The sequence below is a fragment of the Oncorhynchus mykiss genome, chromosome 1 (genome assembly GCF_057628025.1).
Source record: "Oncorhynchus mykiss isolate SJ-2025 chromosome 1, ASM5762802v1, whole genome shotgun sequence".
Classification (NCBI taxonomy): Eukaryota; Metazoa; Chordata; class Actinopteri; order Salmoniformes; family Salmonidae; genus Oncorhynchus; species Oncorhynchus mykiss.
In genome coordinates this window covers 7,324,366-7,349,615 of record NC_143022.1, presented here as the reverse complement: position 1 = coordinate 7,349,615, position 25,250 = coordinate 7,324,366, and the positions used below count along the sequence as shown (strand labels likewise).

At 41.5% G+C, this 25,250-nt stretch overlaps 1 protein-coding gene across 1 annotated transcript; it reads right to left on the bottom strand.

The window, feature by feature from the left end:
• Positions 1–181: 181 nt before the first annotated feature.
• alpi.1 (alkaline phosphatase, intestinal, tandem duplicate 1) lies at positions 182–24,701 on the bottom strand. The gene is made up of 11 exons (XM_036985429.2): positions 24,384–24,701; positions 23,620–23,745; positions 21,573–21,688; positions 17,788–17,962; positions 10,892–11,064; positions 10,000–10,134; positions 6,997–7,072; positions 6,245–6,379; positions 4,772–4,963; positions 4,467–4,583; positions 182–2,407 (listed from the first exon to the last, which is right to left on the bottom strand). Exons 1-11 carry the CDS (start codon positions 24,478–24,480, stop codon positions 2,136–2,138), a joined length of 1,614 nt encoding a protein of 537 aa, XP_036841324.2. The 5' UTR covers positions 24,481–24,701; the 3' UTR covers positions 182–2,135.
• Positions 24,702–25,250: the final 549 nt, after the last annotated feature.

Below are 25,250 nucleotides of genomic sequence, written 5' to 3'. Positions count from 1 at the left end.
TTTTTATTTTTTTTCTAATGGTATAATATGACCTGCATGTCTTCACATTTCTCTCTCTCTCTCTCTCTCTCTCTCTCTCTCTCTCAAAATAACACCCAGAAAGTATTTTGGCTAGTATTCTGGCTAGCCATGTTTGTGCCTTTTGTTGGTGTTGGATGGATGGGGACAGAGTGGACTTTAATTTCTTTATTTGGTTAGAATTTAAGTAAGTTATATTAGATCAGTGTCTAACACAAACTATGAGACAGGTATACTTTTAGCCAACCAAAAATAACCTTATTTTGATCGATTTTACACCCGTTGTTACTCTAAAAATACATGATGATTTTGGGGGCTTTAAAACCAATCCTGGGGGAGTATGCCCAGACCCCCCTAAAAGAGGCTTAGCCCCCCTATCCATGAATCTCTAGTGACATCCCTGCTGGGACCCTTTGGATGACAAATCAGAGGAAGATTTTAAAAAAGTAAGTGAATATTTCATCTCCATTTGTGAATTTATGAAACCTGTGCCGGTGGTCAAACAATTGCATGGCATGCTTTCTCTTTAATAGCTACTGTAAATCGGAACCGGACAGTGCAGTTACATTAACAATCATTTAAGCTTTCAACCGATATAAGACACTTGTATGTACCTCAATGTTAAATATCCATAATTTGTATGATTATTTATTTGAATTGCGCGCCCTTCAGTTTCACCGGAAGTTGTCCCTCTAGCGGGACGCCCAGGCTTGACCTGTGTCTGGGATACCTGACCATACTGCTTAAAGGGGAATGGAAACACTTTAGCAAATACATCTCAGCAAATACATGTATTTAATCCACTAATACTAAACATGTGCATTTAACATAAAAACATCTCTATATTTAGAATTTAGTTTTATTTGAGCTATGGTCAGCTCCATTTTAAATTGCCATACTAACAATTTAGATACGTGACCATACTACTTAAGCCACTACATCTTCTTTAGTTACCAGTCATCTTATTGTCTTAGTCCAGCTATAGTGATCGCAAATAAAATATACAGACCCCATCTCTTTGGAGTTTATAGTAAGGCCTACTTCTAGGAAATAGATCTTGGATCTTACCAAATACAATATACAGACCCCATCTCTTTGGAGTTTATAGTAAGGCCTACTTCTACTAGGAAATACATCTTGGTGACATTCCAGGTTTCCCTTTTTCCAGTTTCACTACAAACCACATTAATAGTGTACACACTAAAACATGAGGGTTCCTCAAGGGGTTCTTTGGGATTTGTGATGGTTATAAGTGGAACCGTAATGACTCCAATAACCCTTTGAGCTCTTCAATGGTTCTTTACAGGATTCTTTGCTCTTTTAGTGGCTTGTGTGAATATTTTGGACCGTGGTTTTAGTCATAGCTCTTTTAGTGCCTGGTGAATATTTTGGACTGTGGTTTTAGTCATAGCTCTTTTTGTGCAACCGTGAGTAAGAGTGTAATTCCAGTTTATCTAATGTGTCGTGTTATTCTGTTACATATTATATATGACTGTGGCCGGTGACGGTGTCTTGTGAAAGACTCGCGTATGACCTTGTGTCAATTGTGAACGGTTGACTAAATCAATCAGCGCTTCTCAATTCTCTCCTCGGGGACTCCCGGTTGTTCCAGAGGTAGCTCACTTGATTCTACTTGTCAAGTAACACAATAATAACACAGATGGAATTTTAACAATATAAAATGGCCGACCAGATTAAAAGACCCTTTAGGTTTCTTCAAAAGGATCTACAAAGAACCTTTCGGATTGTGAAAGGTTAGTTATAGAACCATTCTCCATAAAGGTTCTATAAAGAACCATAAAAAAGGGTTCTTTATAGTCCCAAACAGGGTTGTGTAAGCATAGCGGAACCCTGTTTTGGTGCTATGTAGAATCTTTCTTAACGGTTCTTTATAGAACCTTAAGAAAATTATCTTTATAGCACCTTACATGTTCCATTTAGAACCTTATGAGGATGGTTAGAAATTGCTGCAGTGCAATATGACGTAGCAATCTAGACACTTCTCCAAAATAGACAACCTAGAACTATCCCGTTTCCACCATCTCCGGCACAACTTTTATGGACCGGTAACTGTCCTAATATGGACACTGTACCCATGATGGTCGGATTGTGTGTCGTCATCTGAACAGGATCCAGAGGAGGCTAGCCAGACAGAGAAGCAGCCCAGAGAGGGTGTGTGTGTGTCCGGTTGAGGTGGGCGGATGTGGTGGGCAGTCCGTGTAGGGTGGGATGCAGGCTGCGTAGGCCATGGCGTGGGCGATATAGTTCTGCTCTTTGACCCCGTGAAAGAGGTGGGCCATGGGGCCTTTGGCGTAGATGGCCACGTCCTCCCCGCCGTGGGTCTCAGAGTCCAGAGGGACTGCAGCCTGCTGCATGTACTCTTCATTGTCTGAGAACCAGAGAGGTAGTGGTTAAAGGCCAATTTGTCTACATGTTTATAAACACATACACTGCACCTTAGCCCTGGGCTAAGAGCCTCCTGGGAGCCTGAGCTAAGGGAGATTTTAGCCCGGGGCTAAGCGAGTGTTTACACTTGAACATTGTAAGTGGGCTAGCACCAACGTTAGCCCAGGGCTAGCTGGCCCTGCTCCGGAGCAGGGTTAGCACCGACTTTTTGAAGTTAGCCCCAGAAACACAGTGCCAAAATAGCCAGTGTGAAACGGGGACAATAACCACGCCTAGACTGCTCACTGTCCAATCACAAAAGCTGCACTGTCACTTAATTTACATATGCTGGTGATGCCTGTAATGTGTTGTGCATTTTATTTTTTATAAGTAAGTCCATACTATTTAATTCTTCTAGGACAAAAAAACAAAATACTGTCATCAATGCAAAATCATCGTTTGCTATGGCTAACAAAAAATGGTTGCTATGGCTAACAAAAAATGGTTGCTATGCAGGCGGGCTAACATCTTCTCATGTAGCCAACTAAAGCTAATGTTGGTCCCCTGGCAGGGATAGAATGTTGGTCCCCTGGCAGGAATAGAATGTTGGTCGCTTGGCAGGGATAGAATGTTCGTCCCCTGGCAGGGATAGAATGTTGGTCCCCTGGCAGGGATAGAATGTTGGTCGCTTGGCAGGGATAGAATGTTGGGCCCCTGGCAGGGATAGAATGTTCGTCCCCTGGCAGGGATAGAATGTTGGTCCCCTGGCAGGGATAGAATGTTGGTCGCTTGGCAGGGATAGAATGTTGGGCCCCTGACAGGGATAGAATGTTCGTCCCCTGGCAGGGATAGAATGTTGATCCCCTGGCAGGGATAGAATGTTGATCCCCTGGCAGGGATAGAATGTTGATCCCCTGGCAGGGATAGAATGTTGGTCGCGTGGCAGGGATAGAATGTTGGTCCCCTGGCAGGGATAGAATGTTGGTCCCCTGGAAGGGATAGAATGTTGATCCCCTGGCAGGGATAGAATGTTGGTCCCCTGGCAGGGATAGAATGTTGGGCCCCTGGCAGGGATAGAATGTTGATCCCCTGGCAGGGATAGAATGTTGGTCCCCTGGAAGGGATAGAATGTTGATCCCCTGGCAGGGATAGAATGTTGGTCGCGTGGCAGGGATAGAATGTTTGGCCATAATGACCATCGTTATGTTTGGAGGAACAAGGGGGAGTCTTGCAAGCCGAAGAACACCATCTCAACCGTGAAGCACTGGGGGTGGCAGCATCATGTTGTGTGGGTGCTTTGCTGTAGGAGGGACTGTTGCACTTCACAAAATAGATGGCATCATGAGGAAATAAAATTATGTGGATATATTGAAGCAACATCTCAAGACATCAGTTAAAGTTAAAGCTTGGTTGCAAATAGGTCTTCCAAATGGACAATGACTCCAAGCATACTTCCAAAGTTGTGGAAACATGGCTTAAGGACAACAAAGTCATGGTATTGGAGTGGCCATCACAAAGCCCTGACCTCAATCCTATAGAAAATTGGTGGGCAGAACTGAATAAGCTTGTGTGAGCAAGGAGGCCTACAAACCTGACTCAGTTACCAGCTCTGTCAGGAGGAATGGGCCAAAATTCACCCAATTTATTGAAGCTTGTGGAAGGCTACCTGAAACATTTGACCCAAGTCAAGCAATTTAAAGGCAATGCTACCAAATACTAATTGAGTGTATGTGAACTTCTGACCCACTGGGAATGTGATGAAAGAAATAAAAATGGAAATAAATCATTATCTCTACTATTATTCTGACATTTCACATTCTTAAAATAAAGTGGTGATCCTAACTGACCTAAGACAGGTAATATTTACTAGGATTAAATGTCAGGAATTGTGAAAAACTGAGTTTAAATGTATTTGGCTAAGGTGTATGTAAGCTTCTGACTTCAACTGTATGTACATGCATGTACATCTGTACACACACAAACACACACACACACACACACACACACACACACACACACACACACACACACACGTATTACTTTAATAGTTGTAGTACACTTACAGTAATCCACCAGTGTGATGTTTCCTCTCGTTCCATTCACATGTACATAACCAGGACCGTTGGCATACAGGATGCTAGTGAATGGCATCCTATCATCTGCCTTCTTGTGTGCCAAACCTGACACAAATGGTTGACATAACATGACGGTGAACATTACATTATGTGCTGGACACAAAAATATATGACATTGCACCCTTACAGGACGGTGTACATTGTAGGACATCCTTGCGATCCTTGAGGATCTCCTATAATATACACGGTACTATCTGTAACAAACATGGGACTACGACTGTTTTGGGTCGTACCAAAAATGGGGTTTCCGCGGGGGGTGTTTCCTCCGAAGGTGAAGACGTGGGAGTGGTCTGCGGTTACGACAGTGAGGGTGTCTGATTCTCTGGTGAGCCGGGAGGCTCGTTGCACCGCCCGGTCAAACATCACAGTCTCAGTCAGCGCCAGCTTGGCAATGCCATCATGGTGCCCGTGGTCAATTCTCCCTCGTAAAACAAGAACAACACAACACAACTCAGACCGAGTTGATGATCGACTCAAGAAGGGGGGGACCTTAAGACTGAGGGTGTCCTAAAAATGTACTTATTTCTACTCCTTTATCATTGAATCCTAACTTGAGATCCTCACAACTGTTACAAATGCACAACCACAGCTGTCAATACAACCACAGCTGTCAAGACAACCACAGCTGTCAATACAATCAGAGCTGTCAATACATGCTGTCAGTAATTGCTGTCAAAAATGACAATATCATAAATGCAAAACAGGATGCAGCCTGTGTAAAAAAGAAATATATTCGCAGTTCTTGTTGTATATATAATAGTAGCCCATGCTACAGTATGTGTTTAAATGAAGGTACTCATCTTTTACAAAGAATCTTTTACAAAGAGGAAGTAGCCTTTGGGTTTTAAATAAAGGTACTCATCTTCTACAAAGAGGAAGTAGCCTTTGGGTTTTAAATAAAGGTACTCATCTTCTACAAAGAGGAAGTAGCCTTTGGGTTTTAAATAAAGGTACTCATCTTCTACAAAGAGGAAGTAGCCTTTGGGTTTTAAATAAAGGTACTCATCTTTTACAAAGAGGAAGTAGCCTTTGGGTTTTAAATAAAGGTACTCATCTTCTACAAATAATATTTTACAAAGAGGAAGTAGCCTTTGGGTTTTAAATAAAGGTACTCATCTTCTACAAAGAGGAAGTAGCCTTTGGGTTTTAAATAAAGGTACTCATCTTCTACAAAGAGGAAGTAGCCTTTGGGTTTTAAATAAAGGTACTCATTTTCTACAAAGAGGAAGTAGCCTTTGGGTTTTAAATAAAGGTACTCATCTTCTACAAAGAGGAAGTAGCCGTTGGGTTTTAAATGAAGGTACTCATCTTCTACAAATAATATTTTACAAAGAGGAAGTAGACTTTGGGTTTTAAATAAAGGTACTCATCTTCTACAAAGAGGAAGTAGCCTTTGGGTTTTAAATAAAGGTACTCATCTTCTACAAAGAGGAAGTAGCCGTTGGGTTTTAAATAAAGGTACTCATCTTCTACAAAGAGGAAGTAGCCTTTGGGTTTTAAATAAAGGTACTCATTTTCTACAAAGAGGAAGTAGCCTTTGGGTTTTAAATAAAGGTACTCATCTTCTACAAAGAGGAAGTAGTCTTTGGGTTTTAAATAAAGGTACTCATTTTCTACAAAGAGGAAGTAGCCTTTGGGTTTTAAATAAAGGTACTCATTTTCTACAAAGAGGAAGTAGCCTTTGGGTTTTAAATAAAGGTACTCATCTTCTACAAAGAGGAAGTAGCCTTTGGGGTTCTTGCTGAGGATCTGAATGGCTTTCTCTGTCATCTCGACGATGGACGGGTCACGTGTGGCATTCCGGAAAACCTCAAACCGCATGTCCTTTGGCTCAAAGAGACCTGCCGCCACAAGAAGGAAAGAGAGAGGGAGGAAGAAAGTAATAAAAGAGAGAACACAATGTTGGGAACGTAGTTCACCTATTGGTAACAGTTAATGACAGAAGTACGTTTTTCCTGGTGAAGAAAAACTCAAGCCCCCCCCGTGTACGTCATCCATATTAGGAAATCATCAATTCTCAGACAAAACTTCAGTGACAGTCTTATCATTCATTACTTAGTCAATAGAATGGCATGGTATATAGTATATAACACCAACACCTGATAAACATTCATATACACTAGCGGCTAAGGGAATGTTTGTGAGTGTGTATGATAGTCCGTGTGGCTGTGTGCATATGGGTGTGACGTAGAGGAGGCTGGTGGGAGGAGCTATAGGAAGACGTTTGTAATGGCTGGAATGGAGAGAAAAAAAAGACATAACGGTATAAAGCATATCAAACATATGGAAACCATGGAAACCACGTTTGACTCCGTTCCATTGATTCCATTCCAGACGTTACATCCTCCTATAGCTCCTCCCACCAGCCGCCTCTGTGTGTGTGTGTGTGTGTGTGCGTGCGTGCGTATCTGTGTGCCCATTTACACAGAATGTTGATTTTTTTTTTCAAACAACCTACCCAGGAGACGGTCAGTAGTCTTTACATTAATCTCGTCAAACTGCTTCCTGTGCCAAACATACTGGGAACTCTTGTGCTGAAACACAGACATCACAGAGGACACAGTTTGATTCATAGCTTTACATTGACGTCATGCGGTAACGCAACATCAATTACACCTAACAATTTCACTGGCAATTAAGTAGTAAATAAATACAGCCCTAAGCTGTAAATTACGCCTGGCTCATGTTCAGCGGGTAACAAATGGTAGAAAAACAGACTGGAAACAGGATATCAACCTGGACTTAGTCACTGTTACTAGCCGGCTACCACCTGGTACTCAATCCTGCACCTTAGAGACTGCTGCCCTATGTACATAGACATGGAACACTGGTCCCCTTTAATAACGGAACACTGGTCACTTTAATAATGGAACACTGGTCCCTTTTAATATTGGAACACTGGTCCCTTTTAATAATGGAACACTGGTCACTTTAATAACGGAACACTGGTCCCTTTTAATATTGGAACACTGGTCCCTTTTAATAATGGAACACTGGTCACTTTAATAATGGAACACTGGTCCCTTTTAATATTGGAACACTGGTCCCTTTTAATAATGGAACACTGGTCACTTTAATAATGGAACACTGGTCCCTTTTAATAATGGAACACTGGTCACTTTAATAATGGAACACTGGTCACTTTAATAATGGAACACTGGTCACTAATAATGTTTGCGTACTGTTTTACCCATTCCATATGTATGATACTGTATTCTAGTCATGGCTCATCTTATTTAACTACTGCTGTACACACCTTTTCTATTCATATACTGTTCATACTCTCTATACACACCATGCCTGCAGAAAATATCCATACCCCTTGACTTACTCCATATTTTGTTGTGTTACAGGCTGTGTGTACAAAGTGAAACATAGATAAATATCTCATTTACATCAGTATTCACCACCACTGAGTCAATACATCTAAGAATCACCTTTGGCAGTGAATACAGCTGAGTCTTTCAGGGTAAGTCTGTAAGAGCTTTGCACATCTGGATTGAACAATATTTGCATGCTCTGTCAAGTCAGTTGTTGATCATTGCTAGACAGCCATTTTCAAGTCTTGCCATAGATTTTCAAGCCGATTTAAGTCAAAACTGTAACTGGGCCTCTCAGAACCTTCAATGTCGTCATGGTAAGAAACTCCAGTGTATATTTGGCCTTGTGTTTTAGGTTATTGTCCTGATGAAAGGTGAGTTTGTCTCCCAGTGTTTGTTGGAAAGCAGACTGAACCAAGTTTTCCTCTATGATTTTTCCTGTGCTCAGCTCTATTGATTTTCTTTTCATCCTAAAAAACTCCCTCCATGTGCCGATGACAAGCATACCCATAACATGATGCAGCCATCACCATGCTTGACAATATGAAGAGTGGTACTCTGTGATGAGTTGTTTTGAATTTGCCCCAACATAAAGCTTTGTATTCAGGACATTTCTTTGCCACCTTTTTTGCAGTAGTACTTTATTGTCTTGTTGCAAGCAGGCTGCATGTTTTGTAATATTCATTCTTTTCACTCTGTCAATAAGGTTAGTATCGTGGAGTAACTACAATGTTGTTGATCCATCCTCAGTTTTATCCTGTCGCAGCCAATAAACTCTGTTTTAAAGTCACCATGGTGAAATCCCTGAGTGGTTTCCTTCCTCTCTGGCAACTGAGTTGGGAAGGATGCCTGTATCTTTGTAGTGATTGATACACCATCTAAATTGTAATTAATAACTCCACCATGCTCAAAGGCTTAAACACATTTTTTTCTCCTGAACTTATTTAGGCTTACCATAACAAAGGGGTTGAATACTGATTGACTCAAGACATTTCAGCTTTTCATTTTTAATTAATTGTAAGAAAATTCTGAAAACATAATTCCACTTTGGCCTTATGGGGTATTGTAGGTAGGCCAATGTCACAAAATCTAAATTTAACCAATTTTAAATGCAGGCTGTAATACAGCAAAACGTGGAAAAAGTTAAGGGTGTGAATACTTTCAGAATGCACTATATATTGATATTCCCGACTCTGAAATTGCTCGTTCTGATATTTATTAATGTCTTTATTTACATTTTTGGGATTTGCGGTATTATTTTGCATTGTTAGGTATTACTACACTGTTGGAGATAAAAAATAAATAAAAAACACAATCATTCCACTGCACCTGCGATAACATCTGCAAAATATGTGTACGTGACCAAATAAAATTAGTAATACTCATTTAAGTTTTCCATTGCAAAAAAAAATCTGTTGCAATTAGTTTTACGTTGTGTGCTCAAATGAACATGACCATGAAAGTTATTTTGTCACTTTCATGAGGGAACTGGCTGAAGTTCTGTGGGGTTCAGCTTCCAGAACACTAACACAGTTCTGTGGAGTTCTAGCAGACAACAGGTTCCAGAACACTAACACAGTTCTGTGGAGTTCTAGCAGACAACAGGTTCCAGAACACTAACACAGTTCTGTTGTGTTCTAATAGACAACAGGTTCCAGAACACTAACACAGTTCTGTGGGGTTCTAGCAGACAACAGCTTCCAGAACACTAACACAGTTCTGTGGGGTTCTAACAGACAACAGGTTCCAGAACACTAACACATTTCTGTGGGGTTCTAGCAGACAACAGGTTCCAGAACACTAACACAGTTCTGTGGGGTTCTAACAGACAACAGCTTCCAGAACACTAACACAGTTCTGTGGGGTTCTAACAAACAACAGGTTCCAGAACACTAACACAGTTCTGTGGGGTTCTAACAGACAACAGGTTCCAGAACACTAACACATTTCTGTGGGGTTCTAGCAGACAACAGGTTCCAGAACACTAACACAGTTCTGTGGGGTTCTAAAAGACAACAGCTTCCAGAACGCTAACACAGTTCTGTGGGGTTCTAACAGACAACAGCTTCCACATTCTTAGGTGTAAAAGCTCATACAATATCCCCTCAATGTGACCAACAACAGACATTATCAATGTGTACCTGCTGGGCCTTCATCCAGACGTCAATGAGGTTCCTCTTATCTTTCCGATCCCCTTTCCGGGATGAGGAAGTGGGGTACTCAGGGTCTGGAGTTCCCTTTGGTGTCATATACATCCGCCCCCCACCCAGGATAACCTGATGCACCAGAAAGATACTTCATATTACTGTGTACATTCCACACACAGTAAGTAGTACAGTATGCCCCAATCCTGGTCCTGGGGACCTAAAGGTGTGCATATTTCAGTTTGTTTGCCCTTGAACTAACACACCTAAATCAAGTCAAATACTTGATGTTGATTACTGTTACCACAGGGGGAACTGCTTTCCCCAGATTGTGTTTTCTTTATTTTCTCTCCTCCTCCCTCTCCCAAATCAAATCAAATCAAATTGTATTAGGCACATGCGCCTAATACAACAGGTGTTTCACCTTACAGTGAAATGCTTACTTATAGCCTCTAACCGACAGTGCAGTTTACAAAAAAATACTCTCTCTGTCCTTGTTGAGTGCTAGGTCCCAAAACTAAAATCTGTCCTTGTTGAGTGCTTGGGCCCAAAACTAAAAGCTGTCCTTGTTTGAGTGCTAGGGCCCAAAACTAAAATATGTCGTTGTTTGAGTGCTAGGGCCCAAAACTAAAATCTGTCCTTGTTTGAGTGCTAGGGCCCAAAACTAAAATCTGTCCTTGTTTGAGTGCTAGGGCCCAAAACTAAAATCTGTCCTTGTTTGAGTGCTAGGGCCCAAAACTAAAATCTGCATGCCTTTGGGACTCTTCCCACTGGGCAATGCCCAGTGGGTTAGGACCAGGTTTGGGAAATACTGCAGTGAAAAACAATGACATGAGATGATAGTATATACAGACTGTGATACCAATAAAAGGCCTTCATGGAGACTTACATCAATGTCAACGTTGGTCACCAGCTGTGTGGCAATATCGACACAGCCCTGTCGTCGGGCACTGGAGGGAATGTCAGCATCGCTGTACCAGCTGCGGCTCACTGAGTGGGCATAGGCGGCAGCAGGAGAGGCATGCTGTACACGAGTGGTGGTCACGATGCCCACTGACTTCCCTGGAACACATATCCCATTGACAAACATAGAGGTGTACATTGTCCATAATTAGGACACACTTCCACACCCTAGACATGCACACACTATTCACTGATAGACACAAAAACACACTGATTCTACAATGCTACTCATCTATTAAATTATATTGAGGCATACAAACATTTTAAATAGACGCTCTTGTTCTTAGTGACTAAAAGGAGCAACAGAATTTTCACATAGTCGGCTCAGGGTTTGGAACTAGCAACCTTTGGTTACTAGCCAACCACTAGGCTACCTGCCGCTCACAAACTGATTTCTTCTTGAGTCTACAGCTACAGCATGGTTACTATCAACTCAATGTCCACAGATGTCTGGGAAATTGCGTTTAAAAGTATTTTATTGTGTGCAGGTTGTTAATCTGTTTTGGAATGAATCCCGGCCGTAAATATAAGAATCAATGATTAACAAGTATAAGGGTTATGGGTCTTAAAGGCTCAATGCAGCCATTTTATATCAATATCAAATAATTTATGTGTAACAATTAAGTACCTTACAGTAATAGATTTCCATTAAAATGGGCAAAAAATGCTTTTTAGCAAAAAACTATTTCTCAAGCAAGAAATGTGCTACAACTGCCTGGGAGTGGTCTGAGTGGGGACAGGAAAAGGGAAAACTAGCTGTTATTGGCAGAGAGGTTTGGAACTCTTTTTGTTATTGGTCTATTAACCAATTTACCACATGGTGATGTCACCATGGAAAGCCGAAACTCCCACCCAAGGCCGATTAGAAGGTCCTGTGTCGATTTTATTTTCAAACAGCAACTATGAGGAATTTGTTCACAGTTTTACAGTGTTAGTTTCATCCGCTGTTGTAAAATATAATATAAAACACAGGAAAAAATATAATTTTGACTGCACTGGGCCTTTAAGGGTCACTTAATATCAGATGATCGTTTTACTCCCAGACACAGTAGATAATGAGTTGAGAACATTGCACTTTAGATAACCTTGCAATCCTATCATCCTCATCTATCTATCTATGGTGGAGTGTGTGAGGGTGTGGATACAAGATATATATAACGATAGTGAACCTTGACCATTTGTAAGCCCTGCCCCCTTTTGTTACTGCTGCTGCCTCAATCAACCGTTTCAATGACCCTTTAAAACTACTGGAGAACACCCCTCTCAATGAACTCAAACTGTGTTTTTGACAATGAAATCAAACAACAAACTACCCCTTGCTAATCTGGAGACTCGCTTTTTGTTGAACTGTCATTACAACCGCTTGATGGCAAAATTGGTCAAATAAACCTGGTAAAATGACGTTTGTAGTCTGGCTATGGGTCTTATAATGGCTCTGAATGCATTGTCAGCATGCAGTCAAAGCTAACAACCAATTTTGGAGCTAATTAGTAATCGAAAATCATATTTATTTATTTTTATTTTTAATTTGACCTTTATTTTACTAGGCAAGTCAGTTAAGAACAAATTCTTATTTACAATGACAGCCTAGGAACAGTGGGTTAACTGCCTTGTTCAAGCAAGAAAAACAGATTTGTACCTTGTCAGCTCGGGGGTTTGAACTTGCAACCACTAGGCTACCCTGCCGCCCCTACTGATGTCAACAGTAGATGAGAGTTGTATTCATAATATAACGTTGGCTAACATGCATTTGGAGAAAACAAGTTATATTAACTGACTAGCTAGCGTTAGCAATGGTGGTCAATGAGACACTGAGACTAAGACAAGACCAAGACTGAGAGCTAGCTAACCAGCTAACAAACAATGCAACTTCGCATCATTTTCTGGACAACCGAGAGTCGGAGTCGACTCCAAAAGCCCTGTCTAGGCAGCTAGGCGTAGGTTACTGATTATCCTTGAATATTTTGGTAAGTAGAGATTGTAAGAAGGCTCCATGTGTATTGCTAATCAATTACCCAGATCATTAGGGTGCAGGCACACACTAACTAGGGAAGTGGAATGAATGGGCTGCTGCACAGTCACTATGAGAGCTCTTTCTAGAGCGCCCAGTTAAATTGTGCATAATAGCATTTTTTTACTCTTTAAATGGTAATTAAGCTAGTGAGACACACAGTATATATAAAGTACCAGTCAAAGTTTGGACACACATACTCATTCAAGGGTTTTTCTTTGTTTTTACAATTTTCTACATTGTAGAACATCAACACTATGAAAGACATCAACACTATGAAATAACACTTATGGGATCATGTAGTATCCAAGAAAGTGTTAAACAATTTAAAATATATTTTAGATTCTTTAAAGTAGCCACCCTTTGTCTTGATGACAGCTTTGCACACTCTAAAACATTCTCTCAACCAGATTCACCTGGAATGCTTTTCTAACAGTCTTGAAGGAGTTCCCACATATGCTTTGTTGGCTGCATTTCAGTGGTAGAAAAAGTACTCAATTGTCAAACTTAAGTAAAAGTAAAGATACCTTATTAATGGAAAATGACACAAGTAAAAGTGAAAGTCACCCAGTAATATATTACTTGTGTAAAAGTATAAAAGTATTTAGTTTTAAATATACTTAAGTATCAAAAGTAAATGTAATTGCTAAAAACAGTTGTGTACAAAAGGCAATGTATAAATCATTTCCAATTCCTTATGTTAAGCAAACCAGACGGACTATCTATTTTAAAATGTTAAAAATATATATTTCCCTCTAAGCAGTCAAAATGTAATGAGAACTTTTAGGTGTCAGGAAAAATGTATGGAGTAAAAAGTACCTTATTTTCAATTAGGAATGTTGTGAAGTAAAAGTAAAACTTGTCAAAAATATAAATAATAAAGTACAGATACCTCCAAAACCTAATTAAGTAGTACTTTGAAATATTTTTACTTAAGTACTTTAAACCACTGCTGCTTTTCCTTCACTCTGCAGTCCAACTCATCCCAAACCATCTCAATTGGGTTGAAGTCGGGTGATTGTGGAGGCCAGATCATCTGACGCAGCACTCCATCACGCTCCATCCTGGTTAAATCTCCCTGACACAGCCTGAAAGTGTGTTTTGGGTCATGTTGAAAAACAAATGATAGTCTCACTAAGCGCAAACCAGATGGGATGACGTATCGCTGCAGAACGCCGTGGTATCCATGCAGGTTAAGTGTGCCTTGAATTCTAAATAAATCACTGACAGTGTAAATAGCAAAGCACCCGCACACCATCACACCTCCTCCTCCATGCTTTACGGTGGGAACCACACATGCGGAGATCATCCGTTCACCTACTCTGTGTCTCACAATATATAGATATTTTTGTTTTGTTTTGAAAAGCAGTTGGAAACAGAAATCACAAATTTGGACTCATCAGACCAAAGGACAGAGTTCCACCGGTCTAATGTCCATTGCTCATGTTTCTTGGCCCAAGCAAGTCTCTTCTTATTATTGGTGTCCTTTAGTAGTGGTTTCTTTGCCACAATTCGACCATGACGGCCTGATTCACACAGTCTCGTCTGAACAGTTGATGTTGAGATGTATCTGTTACTTGAACTCTGTGAAGCATTTATTTAGGCTGCAATTTCTGAGGCTGATAACTCTAATGAACTTATCCTCTGCAGCAGAGGTAACTCTGGGTCGTCCTTTTCTGTGGCGGTCCTCATGAGTGCCAGTTTCATCATTGCGCTTGATGGTTTTTGCTAACTGCACAAATTTTCCATATTGACTGACCTTCATGTCTGAAAGTAATGATGTACTGTCAATTCTCTTTGCTTTTTTGAGCTGTTCTTGCCATAATATGGACTTGATCATTTACCAAATAGGGCGATCTTCTATATACCACCCCTACCTTGTCACAACACAACTGATTGGCTCAAATGCATTAAGAGGGAAAAATTCCACAAATGTACTTTTAACAAGGCACACCTGCTAATTGAAATGCATTCCAGGTGACTACCTCATTAAGGTCGTTGAGATAATGCCAAGAGTGTGCAAAGCTGTCATCAAGGCAAGTATTGGCTACTTTGAATATTCTCATTTACAGAATACATTTTGATTTGTTTAACACCTTTTTGGTTACTACATGATTCCACATGTGTTATTTCATAGTTTTGATGTCTTCACTATTATTCTACAATGTAGAAAATAGTAAAAAATAAAGAAAATCCCTTGAATGAGTAGGTGTGTCCAAACATTTGACTGTTACTGTAATTGTGGCAATAATTTGTGGTTAACATACAGATAACTGCCAAAATAAAGGAAACACCAACATAAAGTGTCCTTATAGGGTCTTGGGCAACCACAAGCCAGAACAGCGTCATTGCACCTTGGCATAGATTCTACAAGTGTCTGGAACTCTATTGAAGAACTCATAGAGTGTCTGCAACTCTATTGAAGAACTCATAGAGTGTCTGGAACTCTATTGAAGAACTCAGAGTGTCTGGAACTCTATTGAAGAACTCAGAGTGTCTGGAACTCTATTGAAGAACTCAGAGTGTCTGGAACTCTATTGAAGAACTCAGAGTGTCTGGAACTCTATTGAAGAACTCAGAGTGTCTGGAACTCTATTGAAGAACTCAGAGTGTCTGGAACTCTATTGAAGAACTCAGAGTGTCTGGAACTCTATTGAAGGGATGCGACACCATTCTTCCACAATCAATTCCATCATTTGAATGTATTTTTTTAACGGTGGTGGAAAACGCTGTCTCAGGCACCGTTCCAGAATCTCCCATCAGTGTTAAATCGGGTGACTGAGACAGCAATGGCATATGGTTTACATTGTTTACATGCTCATCAAAGCATTCAGGTACCTCTCGTACCCTGTGTGTGGGGGCATTGTCATCCTATAGGGACATAGCCATGGTAGACAAAATAATGAGCAGTTTTTTACTTGACCATGTGTGGAAGCCCCTGCATTCAGTATATTGTACTTGGTATCTCTCATTTACTCAAGTGCTTCCTTTTTCTGGCAGTTACCTGTATACTGTCTTCATAGCCCTTTCCTGAAGTCAATGACCAAAAGCGGCCGCTTCAGCCTCATGTGTGAAATGTTACTATTATATTTTAGAAATTCATAATTAATAAAGATAAAATTATTATTTTTTTACTGCAAAAATTGTGTGTTTCTATGTCAAACAGTTGTGTTATATTTCAGTCTTCTGTGATGTATATGAAAGGTAATAATGGGATGCAAACTCTATATCTGACATGGTACAGGTATCTTATTTTTTTAAAGGCCATAACTATGTGTGTGAGGTGTATACTTTTGTTTCAAAGTAGATTTGTTTAAGACTACCAAGAAACACTCCATGTGACTCTGGTGGCAGGTAGCCTGGTGGTTAGGCGTGTTGAGCCAGTAATCAAAAGGTTGCTGGATCAAAGCCCCAAGCTGACAAGTTAAAACTCTGTTGTTCTACTCCTGAGCAAGGCAATTAGCCCCCTGTTCCCCACGCGCCAAAGATGTGAATGTCGATTAAGGCAGCATTCCGCCACTCTCTGATTGAGGCTTTGGGTTAAATGCAGAAGATGCATTCAGTTGTACAACTGACTAGATATCTCCTTTCTTTCCCCTTCATTTAGCCCACCGCAGTAAAAGGTTAAATTGAAAGTTACGGAGGTATAAATATCATACCATATCAGTAACTTTTTCACTCATCATTATTCACATTTTCTTCATGATTTTCCGTAACCGTGGTAGCATCCACATGAATGTAGAAGTGTTCAGAAACACATTATATTCTTCTTTACAATAAAAGTGACTCCGTAACGACACAGTACATTATTTACCATTCATTCTTATTGGGCATAAAATAATCTGAAACAAAAAGCAAAACGAACAGCAAATGCATCCAAACGAGTTTGTAAAATCACAAGCTTGATGTAATCATTGCCAAGAATATAGGACCAAATAAACTTTTGACCAAATAAACTTTTGACTACTTTGATGCACTGTAAGTGAATTTGTCCACATACTTATGACACGTTCAAATGGGGGGGACCAGATACATCAAGTGCATTCAATTCTAAAGGTCGCACAGATATGTATGAAAATTCCCTCAAATAAAAGGTGACATTCTGTACTGTCGCCTCATATTAAAACATCTGAAATCCAAAATGCCGGAGTATAGAGCCAAAGTGAAAGATGTTGCCTCACCGTCCAAGTAAATAAATGTATGAAGGGGAGTGTATATGTAGATAGTACATTTTATGTTTAGGTTTCAATATATCACAAACTGTTTCTGCACATTGGTCAGTGAATTGGAAACATTAAAACTGTACGTCTGTCTATTTACCAAAAGGGACTGACAGGAAGCAGCGACAGCATCATTTTCAACTTGTGTTTTCAATAGTATTCAACTTTAATCAGGTAAAAAAACTGCTGAATGAGTCCAAAAATGTGCTGAGATGAAGTACTTTTGATGATGTACCAGACATCGTCTAAACAGGTTTGCCATGCTGACATTGCAGCTGTAGCTATTTCTATTTTTATCTCATTTTGGTCTAGTCTTGTCAAATTGGAGTCAGAATTGAGAGTGTTGACTCCAACGACTCCGATACTATAGCTACAAACACAAAACAGGTTAACGACAGTTGCTATCCACCGGAGCGTTGCGATTGGTTTTCCAAAATGTTGGGGCGGGACTTAGCGAAGGATCAATTGTGCAATGGAATGTGTATGGGGTGGCTGTGAATGGGTTGTGTAAGTGAGCATTTGTGTGTGTGTGTGTTTTTGTTTTTGCTTGTCTGTATAAAATGAGTGTGTATGTGTTGCGGTACACCATACCTTGGGCTTTGGCGCGATGTAGCACGGAGTACACTTCATTCCCAAACGTGGTGTTGCACTCGTAGGCCACTGCATTGGCGCTAAGGCCCACTGTTTTAGCGTTAGCCTTCACTCCGCAGTGGTACGCTGTAGCTGTGCTAGCGCTGTCTGCTACCTGCTTATCAACACTGTATGTCTGTATGGCACAAAACAAACACATACACACTCAAATGATAGCGATACATAAGTACTGGAACAACCTCTTCCCAACACCTTGGAACCTCGCCAAGAGACTTGGAGCTCTTTGCGTAACAGCTAAGCTGCAATAGCTACAAAAGTCCAAAGTCCGAAGTCTCTTCTTGACTCTTAAACACTAGTTTATAAGATAGACTGCAAAGTTGTACGTTATCTTGAGTTGGGAATCTTAGGGAAACATTAAAAAAAAGGAAGGGTCATTGAGTCCCTGTAAACTACATTATTTTGGTTGCCATTCAGTGCACCTTATCTGATGAATGTGAGATACAGTACCTTGCGAAAGTATTCGGCCCCCTTGAACTTTGCGACCTTTTGCCACATTTCAGGCTTCAAACATAAAGATATAAAACTGTATTTTTTTGTGAAGAATCAACAACAAGTGGGACACAATCATGAAGTGGAACGCATTTATTGGATATTTCAAACTTTTTTAACAAATCAAAAACTGAAAAATTGGCCGTGCAAAATTATTCAGCCCCTTTACTTTCAGTGCAGCAAACTCTTTCCAGAAGTTCAGTGAGGATCTCTGAATGATCCAATGTTGACCTAAATGACTAATGATGATAAATACAATCCACTTGTGTGTAATCAAGTCTCCGTATAAATGCACCTGCACTGTGATAGTCTCAGAGGTCCGTTAAAAGCGCAGAGAGCATCATGAAGAACAAGGAACACACCAGGCAGGTCCGAGATACTGTTGTGAAGAAGTTTAAAGCCGGATTTGGATACGAAAAGATTTCCCAAGCTTTAAACATCCCAAGGAGCACTGTGCAAGCGATAATATTGAAATGGAAGGAGTATCAGACCACTGCAAATCTACCAAGACCTGGCCGTCCCTCTAAACTTTCAGCTCATACAAGGAGAAGACTGATCAGAGATGCAGCCAAGAGGCCCATGGTCACTCTGGATGAACTGCAGAGATCTACAGCTGAGGTGGGAGACTCTGTCCATAGGACAACAATCAGTCATATATTGCACAAATCTGGCCTTTATGGAAGAGTGGCAAGAAGAAAGCCATTTCTTAAAGATATCCATAAAAAGTGTTGTTTAAAGTTTGCCACAAGCCACCTGGGAGACACACCAAACATGTGGAAGAAGGTGCTCTGGTCAGATGAAACCAAAATTGAACTTTTTGGCAACAATGCAATGGCGTAAAAGCAACACAGCTCATCACCTTTAACACACCATCCCCACTGTCAAACATGGTGGTGGCAGCATCATGGTTTGGGCCTGCTTTTCTTCAGCAGGGACAGGGAAGATGGATAAAATTGATGGGAAGATGGATGGAGCCAAATACAGGACCATTCTGGAAGAAAACCTGATGGAGTCTGCAAAAGACCTGAGACTGGGACGGAGATTTGTCTTCCAACAAGACAATGATCCAAAACATAAAGCAAAATCTACAATGGAATGGTTCAAAAATAAACATATCCAGGTGTTAGAATGGCCAAGTCAAAGTCCAGACCTGAATCCAATCGAGAATCTGTGGAAAGAACTGAAAACTGCTGTTCACAAATGCTCTCCATCCAACCTCACTGAGCTCGAGCTGTTTTGCAAGGAGCAATGGGAAAAAATGTCAGTCTCTCGATGTGCAAAACTGATTTTTTTATTTTTTATTTATTTCACCTTTATTTAACCAGGTAGGCTAGTTGAGAACAAGTTCTCATTTGCAACTGCGACCTGGCCAAGATAAGGCATAGCAGTGTGAGCAGACAACACAGAGTTACACATGGAGTAAACAATTAACAAGTCAATAACACAGTAGAAAACAAAGGGGGAGTCTATATACAATGTGTGCAAAAGGCATGAGGAGGTAGGCGAATAATTACAATTTTGCAGATTAACACTGGAGTGGTAAATGATCAGATGGTCATGTACAGGTAGATATTGGTGTGCAAAAGAGCAGAAAAGTAAATAAATAAAAACAGTATGGGGATGAGGTAGGTGAAAATGGGTGGGCTATTTACCAATAGACTATGTACAGCTGCAGCGATCGGTTAGCTGCTCAGATAGCTGATGTTTGAAGTTGGTGAGGGAGATAAAAGTCTCCAACTTCAGCGATTTTTGCAATTCGTTCCAGTCACAGGCAGCAGAGTACTGGAACGAAAGGCGGCCAAATGAGGTGATGGCTTTAGGGATGATCAGTGAGATACACCTGCTGGAGCGCGTGCTACGGATGGGTGTTGCCATCGTGACCAGTGAGCTGAGATAAGGCGGAGCTTTACCTAGCATGGACTTGTAGATGACCTGGAGCCAGTGGGTCTGGCGACGAATATGTAGCGAGGGCCAGCCGACTAGAGCATACAAGTCGCAGTGGTGGGTGGTATAAGGTGCTTTAGTGACAAAACGGATGGCACTGTGATAGACTGCATCCAGTTTGCTGAGTGTTGGAAGCCATTTTGTAGATGACATCGCCGAAGTTGAGGATCGGTAGGATAGTCAGTTTTACTAGGGTAAGCTTGGCGGCGTGAGTGAAGCAGGCTTTGTTGCGGAATAGAAAGACGACTCTTGATTTGATTTTCGATTGGAGATGTTTGATATGAGTCTGGAAGGAGAGTTTGCAGTCTAGCCAGACACCTAGGTACTTATAGATGTCCACATATTCTAGGTCGGAACCATCCAGGGTGGTGATGCTAGTCGGGCATGCGGGTGCAGGCAGCGATCGGTTGAAAAGCATGCATTTGGTTTTACTAGCGTTTAAGAGCAGTTGGAGGCCACGGAAGGAGTGTTGTATGGCATTGAAGCTTGTTTGGAGGTTAGATAGCACAGTGTCCAATGACGGGCCGAAAGTATATAGAATGGTGTCGTCTGCGTAGAGGTGGATCAGGGAATCGCCCGCAGCAAGAGCAACATCATTGATGTATACAGAGAAAAGAGTCGGCCCGAGAATTGAACCCTGTGGCACCCCCATAGAGACTGCCAGAGGACCGGACAGCATGCCCTCCGATTTGACACACTGAACTCTGTCTGCAAAGTAATTGATGACATACCCCAAGCGACTTACAGCTGTAATCGCAGCAAAAGGTGGCGCTACAAAGTATTAACTTAAGGGGGCTGAATGATTGTGTCCCACTTGTCGTTGATTCTTCACAAAAAAATACAGTTTTATATCTTTATGTTTGAAGCCTGAAATGTGGCAAAAGGTCGCAAAGTTCAAGGGGGCCGAATAATTTCGCAAGGCACTGTAAGTTGGAAAGGACATCGAAATTCTTATCCAAATGTGTAGAATTCAATGGAAAATGAAAAGATTCTGGAATTATGTTTGGCTAACGTCTATCTGACCATAGACCTAAATTCCTGCTTTCACCACAATGGTTATGGTTGCATTTTCATTTTAAATGTCAAATTCAACTTAAGCTGTGTAACATTTTCTTACAACAACACCAAGAGGACTGTACTGAGCTGTAGTAGGGTGAAAAATGACAAGATACAACACGTCAAGAGAACAGAGCATGCAAAACATCTTCCTGAAACGAAACCAAGGACTGAGTGAATTGAATGGATGCATGGTGAGAGGTTTAGGGTGAGAATAGAGCAGGGTTCCATCCGACCTTAGAGAGCGCGAGGTACGGAAAGGTATCCATGGCGAGCACTGTCTCCTCTCCTGACCTTCCTTCCATCTGGCCCCTCAGGATGCGAGCCGCAGACACAGTGGACACACCCATTCCTGAGTGACCAATGAGATGACAATGATGTCATCCACCCTCATTAATGTGTTCTATGACCTAACACAACGTATTTCCTCATGTTTTTAATTGAGAAGCCTCTTATATTGATACAATTCTATTTATACTGAACAAAAATATAGACGCAACATACAACAATTTAAAAATATCTGAATTACAGTTCATATAAAGATGTAAATACATCAATGAGGCCCTAATTCATGGATTTGACATGACTGGGCAGGGGCGAAGCCACATATTGGCCTGGGAGGGCATAGGCCCACCCACTTGGAAGCCAGACCGACCCACTGGGGAGCCAGTCCCAGCCAATCATAATTAGTTTTTCCTTACAAAAGGGCTTTACTAAGAACCTTGGCGTGACCCTGGACAACACCCTGTCGTTCTCTGAAAACATCAAAACAGTGACTCGCTCCTGCAGGTTCATGCTCTACAACGTTCGTAGAGTACGACCCTACGTCAGACAGGAAACGGATCAGGTCCTAGTTCAGTCACTTGTCATCTCCCATCCGGACTACTGCAACTCGCTGTTGACTGGGCTCCCTGCGTGTGCCATCAAACCCCTGCGACTTATCCAGAACTCTGCATTCAAGCCTGGTGTTCAAACTTCCCATGTCACCCCACTTCTCTGCACACTCCACTGGCTTCCAGTCGAAGCTCGCATACACTATAAGTACCATGGTACTTGCCTACGGAACAGCAAGAGGAACTGCCCCTCCCTAACTTCAGGCTATGCTCAAACCCTACACCCCAACCCGAGCACTCCGTTCTGCCACCTCTGGTCTCTTGGCCCTCCCGCTCAGCCCAGTCCAAGCTCTTCTCTGTCCTGTCACCCTTAATGGTGGAACCAGCTTCCCCTGAAGCTAGTACAACAGAGTCCCTGCCCATCTTCTGAAAACATCTGAAACTTCTTCAAAAAGTATCTTAAATAATCACCCCTCCCCCCTCAGTTTGTAAACTGACACTTACATTACTCTTCATTTCAGACTAGTTCTGACTTTGCTAATGTCTACTTTATTGAGGAAATGTGTATATGCTGTGACTGTAATGTGCTTGTGATATGTGGATGTCTCACCTAGCTGTTTTAAATAAGATGAATGCACTAACTCTGGATAAGAGCGTCTGCTAAATGACTCAATTGGCAATGTAAATGACTCATGAAGAAAAAGAAGAAGGAGAAGAAGAAGAAGGAGAAGAAGAGGAAGAAGAAGAAGAACGAGGAGAAGAAGAAGAAGGAGAAGAAGGAGAAGAATAGGAAGAAGAAGAAGAAAGAGGAGAAGAAGAAGAAGAAGAAGAAGAAGAAGAAGAAGGAGAAGAAGGAGAAGAATAGGAAGAAGAAGAAGAAAGAGGAGAAGAAGAAGAAGAAGAAGAAGAAGGAGAAGAAGAAGAGGAAGAAGAAGAAGGAAGAGGAGAAGAAGAAGAAGAAGAAGAAGAAGAAGAAGAAGAAGAAGGAGAAGAAGAGGAAGAAGAAGAAGGAAGAGGAGAAGAAGAAGAAGAAGAAGGAGAAGAAGAAGAAGAAGAAGAAGAAGAAGGAAGATGAGAAGAAGAAGAAGAAGAAGGAAGAGGGGAAGAAGAAGAAGAAGGAGAAGAAGAACTATCACAAAATAGACCTTTCATGCAGAGTAGAAATTCTGTCAGCCAATGACAGAAACACAGAGACCTTGTGTCCCTCTAAGCGTGCATCCCAAAGCCGCTCTACTCTCTTTAAACCACATTCGTTGGATGCACGCCTGAGCCTCAATAACTACAATTCCAATTATTTATCCAACAGTATTCCTTCCAGTTTAACTCCTGTAATTGACAAAGAAATCCCTGTGCTAGATAGTAAAGTGGCTGTGCTCTGCAGTGCCAGATAATGCCGTGCTTTACATAAACACCATCTGGTTATCGTATGTCTATGGTTCTGCCTCTTTACCGTCCCCCAGGAAGAGGATGATGTTCTTGGCGCGGTGCACTCGGGGGCGGAGTCTCAGCGCGGCTTGGAGTGTCTCCTTGGCCTGAGCATTCCAATAGGCTGGGTCCCTCTCTTTCTCCAGCTCCTCTACATGAAAACAAAAACACAAAAGCACGTTACAGTTGAGACAACATTTTTCCTAGGGGACTTGGGTTCTGAGGAGGCATCAACAAGGATAAAACCAGTTAAGAAACACCTTGATGTCTCAGAATAGTGGCAGCAGTCCTGATGGTGTGAGGAAGACTGCACACAAAAACAACGGAAAGACAAACAGTCCATCCATCCCGTTGTGTCATAACAATTTACATAAGCTGGATCTGACACACACACACACACACACACACACACACACACACACACACACACACACACACACTTTCTTTCTCTCCACTCACACACCTGACCACAATTACTTACGAACCACAGCTGAGGTTACCTGTGAGACGAACCAAGCCTAAGCTTACAAGTGAGATGACTTTAAAAATGTAATAAGAAAAGGAGAGCCTCACAGTCTAGGAGCTCAGATGCAATAATTTAATAACCACCGTTTTGACAGGCAAACTGTCGTCATCAGGGAAAAATACCTGTGAGACAAACCACGGCTGAGGTTAGCTGTGAGACTAACCACGGCTGAGGTTAGCTGTGAGCCCCATCCGCCCGTCCACCTAGACCACTGGTAAAATTACCGGCAGGGACAAAGCCACTGCTGGGTCCTGAATCCTCACCTTCAGCTGTGACAATACTCCCGGTAACGGCAAGCAGGAGAGAGGCCAGGAGCAGAGGGAGCAGCCTGAAGGCCCAGCGTTGTGGTGATGCCTGCATCACTGGCCTGGAGGATGGAAAAGCTGTCCCACCGACCCACACAGCACTCAGGAGGAGAGGAGAGTGTACCTCCTCAGACCTCCAGCCCAGCCTTTTAAAAGCTCAGGGTGTGCTGTAAGCTAAGGGCCCTAGCCAGCTCATAGGCTTAGGCAGAGTGAGAGAGAGAGAGAGAAAGGGGAAGCAGGGACCACACAAGACCAAACTCCTCCAGTATCGTTCCACGCTCAGAGGAGCCCCTTTCTCTTAAAAGGCTTGCCCCCCCCCCCCTCTCTCTCTCTTCCCTCCAGCTCACTCTCTAAAAATGTGTATTATTTAAAATGGAATTGTTTCTTTGATGTGGGAAATGCTCTAATGTGTATATTTATACGGCAGTTAATTTAACAGAAAGGAAAAATGGCTGCCCAATTTGTGTTGGCATTGACGTACTGTAGTGCAAATCACAAATGACTCTTTTCATTTCTTAAAAATGTGAGAATGTACAATTCCCCATTCTTATTCTTGGGGATAATTTATTGAGTCATGATCTGAGCTGTGCTTTTCATGTTGGAAAAGGTTCAAATTTCAAATTTCCTTTGCTTTAAAGGGGAAATTCACTCCAAAACAATGTGAAATGTGTTCTTTTCGCGTAAAAGACCTTCTACCGTACGGTAAAAAAATAATCCAGAAATGTTGGCTGTTTTGATGGGAAGTAATGGGATATAAAGTGGGTTGCATTTTTCTTCTGTGAGGTAGTGGAGACTGCCTGTGGTGTTAATACATTTTAAAAAATC